At 46.1% G+C, this 17,007-nt stretch overlaps 6 protein-coding genes across 6 annotated transcripts; 1 reads left to right on the top strand and 5 right to left on the bottom strand.

Moving 5' to 3' along the window:
* Positions 1-91: 91 nt before the first annotated feature.
* PAAG_02637 (hypothetical protein) lies at positions 92-4,041 on the bottom strand (the record flags this gene model as incomplete). The annotated part of the gene is made up of 3 exons (XM_002795115.2): positions 92-2,949; positions 3,011-3,929; positions 3,991-4,041. The coding sequence occupies 3 exons, from the start codon at positions 4,039-4,041 to the stop codon at positions 92-94; spliced, it is 3,828 nt and encodes a 1,275-aa protein (XP_002795161.2).
* A 940-nt stretch (positions 4,042-4,981) lies between these two features.
* Positions 4,982-7,369, bottom strand: PAAG_02636 (HMG-box transcription factor; the record flags this gene model as incomplete). Its single annotated transcript, XM_002795114.2, has 3 exons — positions 4,982-6,553; positions 6,683-6,828; positions 6,952-7,369. The coding sequence occupies 3 exons, from the start codon at positions 7,367-7,369 to the stop codon at positions 4,982-4,984; spliced, it is 2,136 nt and encodes a 711-aa protein (XP_002795160.1).
* A 1,046-nt stretch (positions 7,370-8,415) lies between these two features.
* PAAG_11526 (hypothetical protein) lies at positions 8,416-8,867 on the bottom strand (the record flags this gene model as incomplete). The annotated part of the gene is made up of 2 exons (XM_015847163.1): positions 8,416-8,712; positions 8,736-8,867. The coding sequence occupies 2 exons, from the start codon at positions 8,865-8,867 to the stop codon at positions 8,416-8,418; spliced, it is 429 nt and encodes a 142-aa protein (XP_015703187.1).
* A 22-nt stretch (positions 8,868-8,889) lies between these two features.
* Positions 8,890-9,366, bottom strand: PAAG_11525 (hypothetical protein; the record flags this gene model as incomplete). The annotated part of the gene is made up of 1 exon (XM_015847162.1): positions 8,890-9,366. One exon carries the CDS (start codon positions 9,364-9,366, stop codon positions 8,890-8,892), a length of 477 nt encoding a protein of 158 aa, XP_015703186.1.
* Positions 9,367-12,501: 3,135 nt separating this feature from the next.
* Positions 12,502-13,802, top strand: PAAG_02634 (40S ribosomal protein S6; the record flags this gene model as incomplete). Its single annotated transcript, XM_002795112.2, has 7 exons — positions 12,502-12,606; positions 12,758-12,830; positions 12,918-12,938; positions 13,016-13,061; positions 13,135-13,187; positions 13,272-13,590; positions 13,706-13,802. The coding sequence occupies 7 exons, from the start codon at positions 12,502-12,504 to the stop codon at positions 13,800-13,802; spliced, it is 714 nt and encodes a 237-aa protein (XP_002795158.1).
* Positions 13,803-15,412: 1,610 nt separating this feature from the next.
* On the bottom strand, positions 15,413-16,434 carry PAAG_02633 (ribose-phosphate pyrophosphokinase; the record flags this gene model as incomplete). Its single annotated transcript, XM_002795111.2, has 2 exons — positions 15,413-16,212; positions 16,368-16,434. 2 exons carry the CDS (start codon positions 16,432-16,434, stop codon positions 15,413-15,415), a joined length of 867 nt encoding a protein of 288 aa, XP_002795157.2.
* Between the last annotated feature and the right edge of the window lie 573 nt (positions 16,435-17,007).

Below are 17,007 nucleotides of genomic sequence, written 5' to 3'. Positions count from 1 at the left end.
CATATCCGACCTATTCATGCCTCTATCCATATCTTAAGTTCCAACGCCAACACAATAGACAAGATACAATAGCTGAACAAGACGCAATATGCTAATTCATGAACGGGTTCCCTGGGCTAAAAAAGCTAACTCCCAGAGTTGAAAGATTCTCGAAAATATTTGCAGATGAATCTTCCTCAGAAGGGACTTCCTCAAATGAGTCCTTTGACCCATCATACGATGCTGGAAAGAGCTGATTGTTCCTCGCCGAGGAGGCGTCCTCGTTGACAGGCAGTCGAACTCGAGAAGCAAGAACACGTCGTGAAGGTGGTGTTCTGGTTCGGGGAGCTTCCATTAGAATACCATTGACAGCCTCCAGATGTCCGTTTGAACGCTGCCGTTTACGAATGCTTGGCTTGGATCTCGATAGTCCCTGAACATCGGATTCTACCCAGGGTAGATCGTCCAAAGATTTGCGTTTTTTACTTGGAGTCACCGGTCTAAGAGGGGTAGGTGGGGAGAGAAGTGTTGGGAGGGAAGTAGACAAGCTATAGTCGACCTCCTTGTAATCGTCTGGAATGGGCAAGGTGTGTCGATCGAAGAAACCAACTGGCGTTTTCAAGTATGCCGGACCGGCAGAGGATTCGTTTTCAGAAATAGGAATGAACCCTTCATTTTGGATTATGTAACTCATGGTGTGGTCGTCCAGAGGATCTTTCTCCGCATGCCGCAACTCGGCATCCGACATCTGCTTTCTTCTCTGGAGCATTTTATCTTCCAGTGTATTCTTGAGTACAAGGGTCTCGACATAAACTGGCTTCCCTTGCGATATCCGATGAGCTCGTTTGATCGCTTGGCTTTCAACGTTAGGGTCCCAGATCGGATTCACAATGAAAACACGCGATGCACAAGGGATATCAAGACCATGTGAGGCTTGGCGAAGGTCCATAAGTAAGACCCGCACAAGTTCCGTTGTGTTAAACAACGCGAGATACGCTGACCGATCCGATGTTTTCAAGGTGTTTGAGTAAATTCGGAACTCGACCCCGAGAATTTCGAGTGCTTCTGCAATGTACCAACCACTATTACCACCTTCTTCGTAGAAAATAATAATCTTCTCCTTTTCCTGAAATTCAAGCACCTTGTCCAACAAATATGTGAGTTTTGCAGACGCGGTAGCAACAAGTTTGGTTTTGTTAAGTGGTGATTCAGGAGGAAGGCTCTTGAAACGCCCAAAAGATGTTTCCTTTTTTGAAAGTGAAGATTTTGCTCCTTCAGGCATTGGTCGGTGAACAAGATAATCACTGGACTTGTTATCTTCCGGAACCCCTCGCTCACGCATCTGACTTCGCAACTTAATTCCAGCACCAACGATGCCTTCAGCGGGGTCTAATGCCCAAAGATGTCTAGTAACGAACCTTTGCGCATGCCTCGCCTGGGTGATCCCAAGAAGAAGGGGTTCAACTGGCTCACTTAAGGGATCGATTGTCCATGCGTTTCGAGCGTAATCTGGAAAGTCTTGCAGAAACACACCCAGCTCGGCAAACTGACTAAACGCATTCCAGGAATTGCAGTTTATCGTCTTTTCGGCGATGGTAATTCCCTCGCACAACCGCCTTACATCATTTTCATCCATTCTGTGATAACTCCGCTCCAAGTACTCTCGGGCAACACTCAAGGCTTTTTGTATATCTTTCTTCTCATGGCCAGTCCACCAGAAACCAGAATGTCTCAGACTTCTAATGAGTATACTTAGATGCTTGCGGTTCTTTGGATGAAACATATAATCTTGATCGGTCCGCTCAGATGCAATGGCATTGACCGTCAGTACAAATATGAAAAGGTTCAGAGACATTTTGTCATAGAATGTCGGCTCCAAATAAACCACCTTGTTATGAAGCCCTGGTAAATCAAGCTCTCCGTTCACAAGTTCAGTTCGATGGCGTACCACAAGTGATTGGAGTGTTGACCGGAGAGACGGAGAAGCTCTGCGTTTTCCATCCGGCCCTAGAGGTTTGGTGTATTTAGTCCAGTTGGCGGGATCATCCATTTTTGAGTTCGCCCATGGCTTCAAAGCAAGGAATTCCACAACAATCAGCCGAAGCCTATCTATATTCTTCAATTCTTCCTCCATTACATTTGCTGTCTTTTTTCGAGCCTGCAAAACGGATGTGGTGGCATCATCTTTCTGGCCAAGCTGTTCGCCTGTTGTTTCCTGAGAAGCGAGCGCCACCTCAACGCCATATAGTCCACTTGATGGGGTACCAGAAACAACCCAGCGACGCTCAACGTGGAGTTGACCGAGTGTATGGACGGCGGTACTCTTTCCACCTTTAATGGCGAAGTTATGACCTTCATCAACTATGATTCTCAACCAGTGAAGACTTTTTAACGGCGATTCGTAGGGTAGTTTCGATGGAGATGTTTCCGTTCTTCCGCCGGCTTCCTTTTCAAAACGTGGTCTGGAAAAGAGGACAACATCATATTCAAGCAATTGATCGGGGGGAGGGGTTGCCCGACGGCTATCTCGAAGAACAAGCACTTTCAAGCCCTGGGTGTGCTTGTTGATCTCATTTAACCAGTGGTCAACCAAGTTAGATGGTACGACGACGAGGGTTCCGGAACATAACTGTAGCTTAGTAGCTGTCGCCTTGGGCGCGGATTCTCGACTTCTATTCCTCAAATGTGACCTGGTTATTTCGTAACTTCCACGGTTAGATTCACAAGCTGAGATGCATTTTTCAAAATGCATTCCCGAAGCCCCCAATCGCTCAAAATATGACTTCCAAGGGAGAGAAAAACGACCAGCGGTTGCAGCAGCCATTTCAAGCAACGACGCCGTTTGCTTACGGACAGGGTGAAGACCTTCCATGTGAGCAGAGGGAATGCGTGGGAAATGACCCCTAGTTGCAAGTATGACAGTTAAACAGATTAAGGTTTTGCCGGAGCCCATAGTTTCCGCCAGAATTCCTGTAGAGCTTTCATTAGTAAATATTCGAGAGACATTTCAAGAATGCGCTGAAATCCTTACCTCCACAAGCCTCAGCGTAGAGCCTCTTCTCTCGAAAAATGTTCCCTTCCTCTTTATCATAATAGAAGGGTTGTCCTGTCGGCCCGCGCATAGCCTGTAGGCGGGGGTCGAGACTCTTGGCTGGCTCTGACTCCCTCTGGATCATATATGCTGCCGAACGACGCTGATAAGCATACAAGCGAGTCTTGAGCCCGACAACTCCCATATCCTCATCGGACTCTCCGGGATAATCGCCCTGTGTCCAGAGCACCTCTTCGATAGCAGCTCTTGCATGAGGATCGGACACCTTTTCAACCTCGGGATTTGGAGATTCAAGCGTGTTAAAGATATAAAATAGTGATTCCTCTTCTGCAGAACCCACATTTTGCTGTGTATAAGGGTTGAATCTCCCATTCCATGCCTCCGAGGACGAATCCAGCTTCGACATCACGAGTTTAAAACATCGCCGCAATGCTCCGGACGATCGTTGAATATGTTTCCTCCCGATGTCATCCGGAAGAACATAGACGCGGACGGCGCTCCACGCAGGGAATTTGGCATTTGTACAGACAGATGTTTGAATCCAATTGTTTTGTTCCAATCGGCATACCTCACCGTACGGATACGCAGATGTCCAACCATGGTCTGCAGCACTTAATTTATGGTTATTGGCTGGCTCATATCGTTTTAGCACCCCTACTGGAATGAAATGACTCAAGTCCTCTAGAAAATCCTCTTTTTCCAAGACCAATTGATGGATTGGGTCATGTAGTAATGGTGCTGATGAAGATGAAGATGATGCCAATGACGATGTAACGGAGTGAGTTGAAGGAGACATCGGGTCACATTGACTGGACGAAGATGAAAGTTCTACTATTCCGTCATCCTCGGGTAGGGCACCCGCAATCACCTTTTGAAGCTGTAGACCCAGCGGGGAATCCTTTGAAATGTCATGCATCAGCATAGTTAAGAAGGGGTGTTGGAGAGCTGCAAGTTCATACCTGGGACCGGCCATTCAGGGGTAAAACCGGCTCCACGCCAGGGTAATCCATTCTTCACCGGTGATAATGGACTAACCCAACTTATAGTAAGATAGTGAAATGGATGATATTAAGGAATAAGGGTTCATGTATAGCCTTGTGGTGGTAAAAAGTGGCGTGAGCAACACACCACCGAGATGGCCCTGATGGCTATTTGCACTCTTCAATTGAAAGTGTGAAGGGGGATTTCCACACATACTATTTCATATTTCTCTAGTCTTAAGAGCGAACGAGTTTGCTCCACCTATCATAGCTATTGCAACCATGGAATACTCCTGATTCAACTGCGCCGGATGCGTTATATAACACAACTGAAAGGGTGAATATTCGGGCCTGTGATTGGACCATACGCTTACCGCCTTAGGCAGAATGTTTGCTCCATCCAACCAGGCTGAGTCAGCGGCAAACACCCAACTGATCTCTGTGTGGAGATTCTGAACAGACGATATCTACAAGGGATCAACTGGAAAAAAGAGAGAAATGAGATATTTTAGCTTAGAACAGTTTAAATGGATATATCTCTTATTGTTGTTTCTCTGATCTAAGCTATTTAGCGTAGCAATGCTAAAATATAAAACAATGCATAAAGTAACTACGGCCTCACCAACCGCTAAAATATGCAAGCAGAAAAAGGTATTGAATCGCATTAATCTATCAAGGCCACAGCCACGAGGGGTCGCAATACGCAAAGAAGGAGTAAGCAAAAAAAATATAAATAAAAGCAAACAAACGGATTTATCTAAACCTCATCTTGTAGGAACTTAATGTTTCATGACCTTTCCTCCCCTGTGTCACCCTCACAAGTCTGAGGTGTTGAAAGTCATGGAATATAAATTGAAGCACATCAAAAATTCCCCTTATTTTCTTTCCTTTAAGAAGAAAGTGAATCTCAGACCCTGGCGCAAGAAGTCAACCAAGAACCGAATCCCGTCAACTGAGAAAATAACGACATTTACTTCCTCAGAAACTCCTCAACTTCAAAACCCACCCTTCTAACCGCCTTCTCGTCAATCCCAGGTGGCGAATCTGCCAGACGCCTCACAACCAGTGCTCGTGCATCATCAAGGCGCATTTCAACGGCGCTGGCTCCAAATGTGTCCAGCTCTTCTTTCCCACAATCCCGTACATATACAGTCACATCGGGACCAGCGCAACCGCGCCAAAGTGACGCCACCCATTGCCAATGGTCGATTGGTGCGTAAGAGTCCTTGATGAGAATGGCGCAGGCGTGGATATCAGCATTGGTCAGCTGGTAGCGGGGTACAAGGGCAATACGAGATGGTAACTTCGATAACACAGGCGAAGCATTAGGTGTTGGTACTCTCTCTGCTGCTGGTGTTAATGCAGATGTGGGTGTGGGCGTGGGCGTGGGCGTGGGCGTGGGCGTGGGCGTGGGTGTTGGGGCAGCCGTCGCGCATGATGCTTCGGGAGAGTTGATGCTCAGTTGAGCGGTTTTCGGAACTATAGATCTAGGAGATATCTCAAAGTCCGGCTCCTCCTGTCCAATCGATTGCTGTGAAGTGGGTTCTGGACTCCCGTTGATAAATCCCATGATTTCATCGGATATTTTGTGCCAGGCAGATATCGTATCCAGATATCGGACCATCACATCACGCTTGTCCTCTGGCTTGTCACTGAATTCTGCTATGGCTGCTTCTGGCCCTTCAAATATACGAACAACATTTTTCCCTTCCTTCGATAAAACAGCCTGTAGATGATGTATCATGTACTTAACGGATTCTGGCTCCTGTCCTTCAACTGCGACCAATGTTCCGCGTCTGATGGAGCCACCGGTGGTGGGGTTTGACGTTGCCGGAGGAGAAATCAACGAAAGCAAATTAATCTTGTTGAGATACGGAATCTTCATCACCATTGCTTCTACGTTAGTTTGAATCTTCTGGGAAAGAGACATGGTCTGTAGTGGTGGAAGTGTCAGACTTGGATCGTGGGTAGCATGTTGTGTTGAGCCATGCCGGCAAGACCGACCAAGAGGAGTAACTCCCGCTGGGTAAGGACCTCTATGATACATTGTTTCCGGGCGAGGAAGTGATGTCTTTCGAGGTGAGTAAAGGTGTTCAGGGCCTACCTCATGACCAGAAGGAGCATATATACCGGTCCCGTTGAAACGACGGCGTTTAACATCAGGTGATAGAGGTAAAACCTCATCACGGAGTTGGTTACGGATAGCCACTCGATGATCGACGCTCCCAGCTACTTGAACAGGGTTTGGTAACCCGGTCTCGTCCCTAGAGCGTTGCCCCTGAAAGTTTCGGTGCAAAGGCTGTGTTTGCTGACATGAGGATGAGGTCGAAGTTACAGGACTCGGGGCAAATGGGGTAAAAGGTGTACTTGGGGTGGATGGTGGATTCATGACTCTCCCGCCACATCTACCGCATACAGAAGCACCAGTTTGATTGTTGCTTATTCCTGAACTGGCCACCGCACTATTTGTGCCATTCCTCCCGTACCGGCGAGGTTGATATCGGTAATCAGGGTACTGCTGCTGGTGTCGTGCTTTTTCTTCCTATGTCTACTGTCAAAACCGTCACCTCTCCTTTTTACTCTCTCTCTCTCTCTCTCTCTCTCTCATATTTTTTTTTTGTGGGAAAGTTTGGCGGAAATGCCAATAAAATAAGACAATATAATCTCTTACCTCAGCAAGATCCTTCCAATCTTGTTTCGATTCTGCGGAGAGAGATCTCCACTTCTCACCGATAATCTTCGATATTTCGGGATTTGCAAGTCCAGGATGTTGAGCAACGACAGAGGACTGGAAATGTTGGCGGAAGAGAATGAAGGCTAGAAAACAGGGGTGTGTGCAACAATTAACACACTGCTTGACTTAAAACCGCCAACACCATTGAACCATAGGCGTATGGATTGAAGGTAAACAGAGATGACAAAGAAATATGACAAACAGACCATTTCTTGGGCGAGGAATTTTAGGATCTGGTTGACATAGGCAGAATTGTATACTAGATGATTCTTTGGATGATGTAGATTTTGAGGAGCTGGAGGATGTGGACCGCTCCTGTCTGACAATCTCGGACGTGATCAATGAACAAGTTCTCTTCCGAGCAATTGGTGAGACCAGAACTGGCAGCACTTCAGCCAGACACAAATTTTCCGGGCTTGGAATTGTATTTCTTGATAAAGCGCTTGTGAGAACTCTACTATCCAGGCCAACTGATGGGAGGCTACTTTCTTCGGCCGCAAAGTTGGAAAACTTGTCGGTCATAATTTGGTGATCCACAGGAGTACTGGTCCGGGTAGGGAGATCACATCCAGTGGGGTCATAATGCAGAGCGAGGGGTTTTGGAAGAACTCGATCCCAAGACATGAATGTATGAGCGTAAATCACAGAGAGGAAACGAGAGAAAGGGAAAGTTTAGAGAAAACGAAAATAAAGGGCGAAAGAAGACGATAGACAAGGAGTGAAGAGGAGAGACAGATATCAAGATATCGAAGCAGCAGAAGTCAAGAAGAAGAAGAAGAAGAAGAAGAGAATACTAAAACGAAACTCGAACTTTTGTATAGGCGATTGCCTTTGTAGAGAAAACAAGCATGAACGTGGCGAATAGGGGCGCTTCATGAGCGTCAAGTCCTTTGTTCTTGAAATACCCACGTTCGATTTATATAAGAGTCTCGCTCCTCTTTGTTTTCGGTTTGTGCAACCCACATATTTGCAAACAATTGTTGTCGGATATGCTGTAGCCTCTCGAGGATAGACCGTGGTTGTAAGTGCTGTCCATAAACCTAAACTATTGTTTTGGTTCCTTTGTCCGCTGGTTAACAGATGAAAGCGGACTAGATGCACATGTCCTTTGAGCTGAGACATCCAATTAAGCCATGCCTGCAACAAGGCGATGAGGAATGATGATTCCAACGGAGATGAATTGCAAACGCCCATTGGTTACGGCTGCATTTTGACTCCAGAGAGTCCAGCAACACGGAGCGACTGGAATATCTTAAGACAGTCGTACAAATGAGAGCTAATGCGCGTCATTTTCGTGGGCCTTTTATCGTCCAACAGCTTGGGACTCCAGAAAGCAGATAAATACATGTTGGAGCCCATAGAAGGGTTATCTTGTGCTCATAATTGCCGATTTCATGTCGTGATTAATTTGTTCTGCTCTCAAATCTCGACACGCTCTCTCAAGAGACGCCGACGAGAGCAGGCGAAGAAAATCCCAAACCCCCGTACTTTGATCATCATACCGCTAAATAAGACATGCGGTGACGGATCCTAGAACATTTCCAACTCCGATTGGGGAGCGGCTAATGAATGGGCCCGCTTTTCAGTCGTTTGCGGATGGAGCAAGGGTTCCGTGAGCGGTTGACGACTCACTCCTGACCCCTGGGTCGGTAAATAACTAACTTCCCTAGTCAAGTTATCCTGGCTAATACTAATTGCGGTGTTGGTTCTAGAGAGTCATGAGCAGCGTCTTCCTGGCTCAGCCATGTGCGATGAACACCGTCGAATTCTTCCTGGCCTAAAAATCTGGTGGGCTTTGCGCCAAGATGCATATTATCCCTGCCAAATACCCGAGGAATGAAATCATCAGCAATGCCAGGAATGCCAACAAAATTATTTGCATTCTTACCAGAAGAGAAATTTTCCGGAACGGAACATGAAATTTCCTCCCTCCAGAATAACCACTTTCTTCGTCTAACTATGCAGGCCTGTTGACGTTTTCCCAACTCACGTTATCCTTATCAAAATCTTGGGCCTCGATTTGTCCTGTAATCTGTAGTTGTCCTTGGAGAACCTGATCAATCATGAAGGACTTTACATCAACAAGGATTATCCTCCCACTCATCCATTTCTTTGAGCCCATTTCCAACGCATGATTCCACACATTAAACATTAAGGTGGGCGGCCAGTTTGAGGGCTTTGCTATCAAAATTGAACGCTGGAAGAAATGTTACATCTGTCGCTGACAAAAGAATCATTTTCATATCACTTTCAATCCATTCATCGCCTATGATTGAGAGTCTGTTGGAAATGGATGCCACGCTTCGCAGAACTGATTTCTCAGAAGCTTCCATGTTTCGTCTGAACTGCCGCCAAATGTCCCAGATAGTAAACGATACGATGTAAATGGTGTATTTCTGCCGCATCTTAATCTGCTCTGCTGTTAATGTCCTGGTGGTTTCTTTCTCCTTCATTATCCAACGATGAATTTGGGTCTTCAGGTCCGCAACCGGCGATCCAGCCCACTGAATGTTTAAAATCCTTTGAAGTTTGTCATTGTCAGCAATTGCACCTGCATAGGACGAGGATTCTGCTATATTTTCGAGAAGACAACCGAGCTGAAGTAAGAACATAGCACCCATTTAGTTGGCTACGGATGCATCGGGGAAAATTAACAACAATAATTCGTGGAGAATATGAAGCTGAATCTCTACCTGAGAACAAAGCCATTCCGTCCAGACTATTCCCTGGCGCAGATCCACTATCTGCCTATTATCACTCCACGAGTCACCAAAGACAACCAACCTGTAAGCGTATCCGTTCGGATTAGGGCCCTCCAGGGGAGGGAGACTTGGCTGGTGGAAATACAGTTGCCGCAACCAGTATAGGACGCTGCAAGCTGTTAGAAGGCCCAAAGCACATAATCTTCTTTTCAAGCGCATGTTTATCCAGAAGGGAATTTATGAAAATTGATACTACAGAAACAACTCGGAATTCTATCTCAATGAGATCTCAGGGAATTAAGGTGGATAGCACTGATAGATAAGCGGGGAGACAAATGAAATAGTAAAAAGATGTTTTGTCAAAAGTTTGGAACCATCCTGAGACAAAAGAAAAAGAGCGAATGAATCTGCCGCATAAACTGGAGAAGGCATAACTCAGGTAGTTAACTGATAAACAGAGCAACCGAGCATCACGGAGAGGATGAAGGAAACAGCAGCTTGTCCTCATAACTAGTACCCTGCTCCTCTGTTGCAGCTTCGTCGCTCATATGAGCCACGGATATAGAGCGGCTACATCAGACACGCGTGTCATCGCACACGACCGGATACTGTATAAAAGACCGCTTGCGTGGGTCAGAGGCTTGTTTTATAAGCTCCTGGTCTGAGGGCGAATGACATTCTAATACCAGAGAAACTGCAGATTATGTGTCAGCGTCGTTTTCCATATTCAGTTATCATGCAAATTTTGAGTTAATGTCCGATGCACTTTGGATATTGGAGGTAATGTCATTTGTCCAACTAACCAGAGAAGTTGAAAGGACAGACAGATCTCTCGTCTCAGGTAGTGGCAGCCACTTGGCGGCCAGTGACAGGTTCGCGAAGAAACCTTGGAAGTCTGCAGCGCTGGAGCTTGACAATTACTCCACGTACTTGTATTTGGCTGACGGTTCTTTATTCGCAGAAGTTATCTGTGGTTCGTGGACATAATACTTGGTGGTTGAATATGAAGAGTATGCCTAGAAGACACTAGACCCTCCCTTCGAAGACCCTAAGGGATAACCCTGGAATAACCCTAACCCAGGGCTGGAACCACTAAAAACCACAAGGTTAGCGCTTCTCGGTTGAGGCCCGGGATCTACAATTCGCGGTAAGGACTAGGCTAATTAGGGCGCTTCCAGGGCTGCCGGTCTTGATAATAACGTGAAAGCTTCATAACCTCCTCCCTTCTCATTTTCCTCAGTTCCACCAACAGCCCTGGAACTTTCACAGCTTGGCTGTAATACTTTCATGGGCAGATAGGATGATCACCATCTTTTCGTGTTCACCTCAAACCAATATTCTCCGATTCTTCAGCATGGTCTTCAACAGCGCTCAAAAGCCCGTGAACTGCGAATCTAGATAAATGAATTCTTAACCCGTGAAAATACTATCCAACCTACAGGCGCAGCTCTCGATAGCATATTGATCATAGATAGATACCCTATCACTTACAATACGGGGGATCAAGAGTATTATCTCGGAGCATTTTCGTCGCGTGGAAACGAAATAGGGTACTGTACGTGCTGGGCAGATGACATACAGTCCCACATAACCTCTGTGACCTTCCGGAGCGTCTATTAGTGGCCTATTTTGCGTCGTTGAGACAACACATCTAAGACCATATTAACCAAGATGATTTTACCTTGTTCCCCCGGTGTATTTTTGAAATGGATCAGCCTCATCTTCCAGGGAACCTCTCCACGAAAATTTTCCACTACATGCCTCGCAAGAATATGCTCCCCCAACATCCAGTTGGATAAATTACTTCTTCGTTTGCTGCCAGCGTCCATATATACAAAATTGCGACCACTAGCGACGTTCATATGCGATGATTCTTCCAGCATCCTAGATGAAAGCCGGCTGACTTACGGTTCCTGAATATCTCGGGTCTACCATAGACCAGAAACCAGCTAATGGCCCAGGGGAGTTGGATTTTGTAATTGCGCACTATTAACCATACCAATGCTTCAGGGTATCGCAAAAAAAGAAAAAAACCTTTGTGCCTTCTCCGCACGGCGCTATCAACTCATCATGCTAATTAACAGACAGAATATCAAGGGACTATCCAGCTGATTATACGTAAGTTGCTTGATATTAAACATTTGTGCCAACAATTCCCCTTTTCCTGCAGCTACTTTTATTTTTCCAATCTTTCAGCGCTAAAAATTCTCGCAAGGGTGCCGTAGTTATGTGGAGGCATCACATTGCCTCGATGCGTGGATTGTCAGAATTCCAATTTTTCATAATACCCGCTTTCTGCATTGATCTGAGCTATCATCGTCCGATCATACGTGCTGAGAAGAATTGAAATCCGAGTTAACTTGGCGAGGCCAACTACAATTTATAAATCCAATTGGCAAGCTCACAACCTCCCTCGCGTCACCGCATTATTCTCCCCTTTGCTCTGGTTCAGTAGTCATATATTTGGTTGGCTCAGAAAACTGCTCGCCCGATTAGGTATCCATCAATATGCAGCATTCACACACATTTCCCTCCTCAAACTGGGCTTCAAATGCCACTACCCCGAACACCTGAAATATCAATGATCTAGTTAATCGTTCACTTCCCCATTTTCGACCCTTTTTCTTTTACCCTGGGGTTGCTGGAAGGAACCAGAGTTTTACAAAGTAAATTGAGAGGATCTTCCTAGTCGACACAATTGAAAACTGCTCTACTAATCTCAACACTTCTCGGAAGCTTTTTATATTAGAAAGATCCAATTGAAAAATAAAGTCTCCATACTAGAGCAGGCAGGACTTCTTTATTGTCAGATGCACGCTAGTCCAATTTTGGAATCAACGAATAGTCTTGGCGGGTAGGGCTGCTTATATAATCCAACGGACCCGTTGCGGTTAAGCGTCGCTTAGTCATTCACCCACAGAGCAAACTCGCTACGGCAGAAAATCCACGAAAAAAGATTCGATATACTGAACGCTTGACGACGACGACGACCTCCTCAACCTCCCGACCGACAACTTTTGCGCCTCCCGTCTTGACCGCGGAACCTTCGTCAAGATGAAACTCAACATATCCTACCCGGCCAATGGGTCACAGAAACTGATCGAGATTGACGATGAACGCAAGCTCCGGCCGTTCATGGAGAAGCGCATGGGAACCGAAGTCAGCAATCCCCATCCATCCTCCGTCATCCTTACTCCCTTCTCTGGCTCCTGCAGGTGGAATATTGCTTTTAGGATCTTTCAAATTGGAAGGGGATTTGTTTTGGGTTGAACGTGTTTGCTGATTCTTAGTTGCTGTGTCACGTTTATAGGTACCTGGCGATTCTCTGGGAGATGAATTCAAGGGATACCTGTTCAAGATCACTGGTGGAAACGACAAGCAAGGTATAGAGAGGCTAGACACACTCTGGCAACATTTGTGAGCGTTATATCTATAAGGAACTGTTTACTGACGTGGATTGAAATTGGCAGGTTTCCCCATGAAACAGGGTGGTATGTTTATATCGGTCCCGAATGGATATCCGGAAGACTCTGATAAAGATAGAGGCTGATAACGTTCTTCAATACAGTCCTGGTCCCAACTCGTGTCAGACTGCTCCTCAGTGATGGTCACAGGTAATTTACAGCAGCATTGATCCAGGAGGTAGAGGGTTTAAAAAGGTTATTTGGCGCTAATTTCCATTAATAGCTGCTACCGCCCCCGCCGAACAGGAGAGAGAAAGCGCAAGAGCGTTCGTGGAGGTACTTATTCTATTAATTCTCCGCGTCCCTTTGTTTGGCAAAGAAATCGATAATCAGTTCTAACGCAAAAATAAACGATTGAAGCTATCACCAACTTCGATCTCAGCGTCCTCGCCCTCAGTATCATCAAGCAGGGTGAAGGAGAAATCCCCGGCCTCACAGATGTTGTCAACCCCAAGCGACTCGGCCCCAAGCGCGCCACCAAGATCCGCAAGTTCTTCGGTCTGGACCCGAAGGATGATGTGAGAAAATTTGTCATCCGCCGTACTGTTACGGGCAAAAATGGAAAGGAATACACCAAGGCCCCCAAAATCCAACGTCTCGTTACCCCCCAGCGCCTCCAACGCAAACGCCAGCGGATCGCTCTCAAGCGCCGTCGGGCTGAGTCTGCCAAGGAGCAAGCGTAAGCTGAGACCTATTGCCCGTTTCTCTTGCATTTCGAGCTGCCGCGTGACTGGCTGCCGAAATAACTTTTGATATTTAGAGGTGTACTAATATTTGACTTTGTCGTGATCTAGTAACGAGTATGCCAAGCTGTTGGCCGCCCGTGTGCACGAGGAGAAGGCCAAGCGTACCGAACTCCGAAAGCGGAGAGCTTCGTCGATACGGAAGTAATGGTGATACAGAGGGGGAGGAGAGAAGGTGTCTTGGCGGGAATTCCAAGGGCAGATGGGAGTTGGTGTCTTTTTTCCATGTGTTTGAACTCGATAGACGACAACCCAATATTCGAGGGATGATACTCGATGAGACGGTGAATCAATCAAATACACAAATGAATGTTCTTTTTTTGCGGAAAGCATGTTACAGTATTTCAATCTTCTCTTTACTCTATTGTATCCGTCGTCGCAAATATTCCAAAATCCAAAATTTCTTTTCCAGGTTTCCTCTTATTTCTTGATATTGACATCACAAGGCTTGATCTATTCATCCGGTTCTCTGAAACGAACCCCTCAGCAATCGGTCTCTAGAAAGAGCGTCCCAAACGAGATGACTGAGATAGGATCCTGCTTCTTGGTTATAGGAACCACTTCTTATCAAGGCGATAAAGACGTTCGCAACGAGATAATGACCATTTTCTACCAGCTGTCAGCGAGAATGAAAGTGAAAATGAGAGAGTGGACCTGACGCATGATAACCATCCGATATTCCAAAAGCCGCGCTCATGGATTCTGAACACATTGGCCAGTGTGATAAAGGTTTTCCCAGCTTCCCGTCACCCACAAATTTAAAGCTCTATCCCGAAACCAAAGACCGAACATCAAGTTAGGGAAATCTTGCAAAGTGCCCTAAAGCAAAAAGAAACACACATGCGGCCCTCAGCATCATCGTAAAAAATGCAAAATGCGAAACGACCATTTTCTACACCCCCTTTACAACACCCTTTCTCCCCCACAGCTCGTCCAATGTTGCCCAACTCCCATCTTGTCCGCCAAAGTTTCGAGTGGCTTTTTACATTCTATATTTTCCTTACATGCATGTACCGGATCTCAGAATATAAGCTATATATCAACCGTGGAAACCCAAATCCCAGTCCGCATATCCATTCCAAAAGAAATGAATTCCAACATATGTAGGAAGACCGCGGGATATAGTAACCTCTTATCTAACCCAAACAATCCAATTCTGTTGCTTATTTTGATTGACACATTGCTGTACTGTGCCGGTGCAGTTGTACTCACCAAGTAATGTTGCACGGGCCTAATAAATATTTTCAGGGGGAGAGCCATGTAGATTTCTTTACATCGCGCGCTAGTTTACCATTCTAATCAAGCTGGAGTACGTCCGATACCTTCATCATTCCATTGGGTTTTACGGTGGCTGGCGTGGTGGTCAGGGGTATACCAAGTATGTATGGATTTACAATACATGTACAGCATTCAGGAGAATTGCAACAGCAGCAGCAAGAGGTTAGAAATGGATATGGAGTGATTACCTAGGTAGGGAACAAAGACTACCTAGGGAGAAGAGATGAGACAAAAAAGTTCATGTAAAAGCAGACAAAACGCCCATACATGTTCATCTATGGAAATGCTGAATGTTGCTGTTGCTGTTAAGAAGTAATAGTAGTTGACATAATCATGCTGAATATCTAACAAAGGGCTAAAGGGAAACAAGAAAAATAAAGCTAAAACACCAAGACTTTGAGTAAATAACCCCCCTAAATAGACGACCAACTATTCAACCAATAGTACAAAACAAAATAATAAAAAAGCCTAAGCCTAAGCCTAAGCCACGGCATGCGAAAACAAGAAGCTAACAGACTCGCCATTATGCGTTCTCCTACACGCCTCCGCAAGCGTCGGGCTAATATCAATCGTCTCCAAACGGTCACACAGTTCCTTCTTCTCCTGATGTGGAACAGTGTTGGTGACCACAATGCGAGTCAGTTGACTGTTATTGAGCGTCTCAATCGCCTTGCCGCTCAGAATGCCATGCGTGACAATGGCAACGACCTCCTTGGCACCGTGCTCCATGATCGTGCTGCCTGCTTTCACGAGCGTGCCACATGTATCAGCCATGTCATCGACGATGATCGCGATTTTATCCTTGACATTGCCCACAAGAACCATGCGGGAGACCTCGTTGGGCCGTGCGCGCTCCTTGTGGATGAGTGCGAATTGGAGGTCGAGACGGTCAGCAATGGCGGTGGCGCGCTTTGCGCCTCCGGCGTCCGGAGAGACGATGACGCAGTTGGCAACATCGAGATTATGACGGATCCATCGCAGCATGCTTGGCTCTGCGTAGAGATTGTCTACGGGAACGTTGAAGAAGCCTTGGATCTGACTGGCGTGGAGGTCCATGGTGATGACGTGGTTGCAGCCTGCTGTCTGTAGCATGTTTGCCATGAGCTTAGCGGTGATTGGAGCTCGGCTCTTATCTTTTTTGTCTTGGCGGGCGTAAGGGAAGTTCGGAATTACGGCAGTAATGCGCCTTGCGGAGGCGGTTTTGCAAGCATTGATCATGATGAGGAGTTCCATGAGCCCGTCATTGATATCATTGGGGCGGGTGGATTGGAGAATGAATACTGGAGCTTTGTTAGAATCGGTATGCTACATCAAAAAATGTGAAGTTCATAGAGTAGGAGAAGTGGTCCCCATCGAAGATGACAGGCCCGCTCCAGAAATGATTCCAAAGGGGGTGAGAAAGGGGCAAAGGCCGAGTAAAGAAGATTATAAATACCATCTTCATCTCTCACGCTCTCTCCAATAGTGACACTGGTTTCCTGGTTCGAATATTGCAGGACCATGACCCGGGTCAATTCAATTCCAAGTCTGGCAGCATGCACACAAGCTGCGTTTGGAGGGCATCAAACCCCCGCGAAACCGCAACAGATAATAAGTCAGCAAGATATACTCGATGTAGCTATCTAAAACGTGAAAGATAAACAAAAGAATTTCTGCAGAGGTCAATAGCAGGGGAGGGTTTCGCATGGGGAGTTTTCTGGGGCGGCAATTCAAACTATGTATGAAGAAACAAGCGATGAAATAAATACAGCGCATCCCGTCACACCTAAAGGCTTGTCCCCACCTCTGCTCGCACGTAAAAGATATACAATTTAAGATAATCAAAATAATATATGAAAGGGGGAAAGGCGTATGTGCTTGAAATAACATCACCAAGCTGCCAAACGCATAATCAAATAAGACCCAACGGGGGGAAGAAAAGGAAAAAAGAATCCAGTTTCCCTCCTGCCTCTCCAAAGAAACGGGCAGATGTAGATATGTAACAAAATAGACGGAATCATACCTATCCGCAACCAACTGAGCAAGCTCCGGGTGACTGTTGCCAGTCAAGAGCTTGATGGAATTCGTAGCCATGT

The sequence above is a fragment of the Paracoccidioides lutzii genome (assembly GCF_000150705.2).
Source record: "Paracoccidioides lutzii Pb01 unplaced genomic scaffold supercont2.6, whole genome shotgun sequence".
In the NCBI taxonomy this organism is placed as follows: domain Eukaryota; kingdom Fungi; phylum Ascomycota; class Eurotiomycetes; order Onygenales; family Ajellomycetaceae; genus Paracoccidioides; species Paracoccidioides lutzii.
Note: the sequence above shows the minus strand (reverse complement) of the source record. Positions and strands in the feature narration are given on the sequence as shown.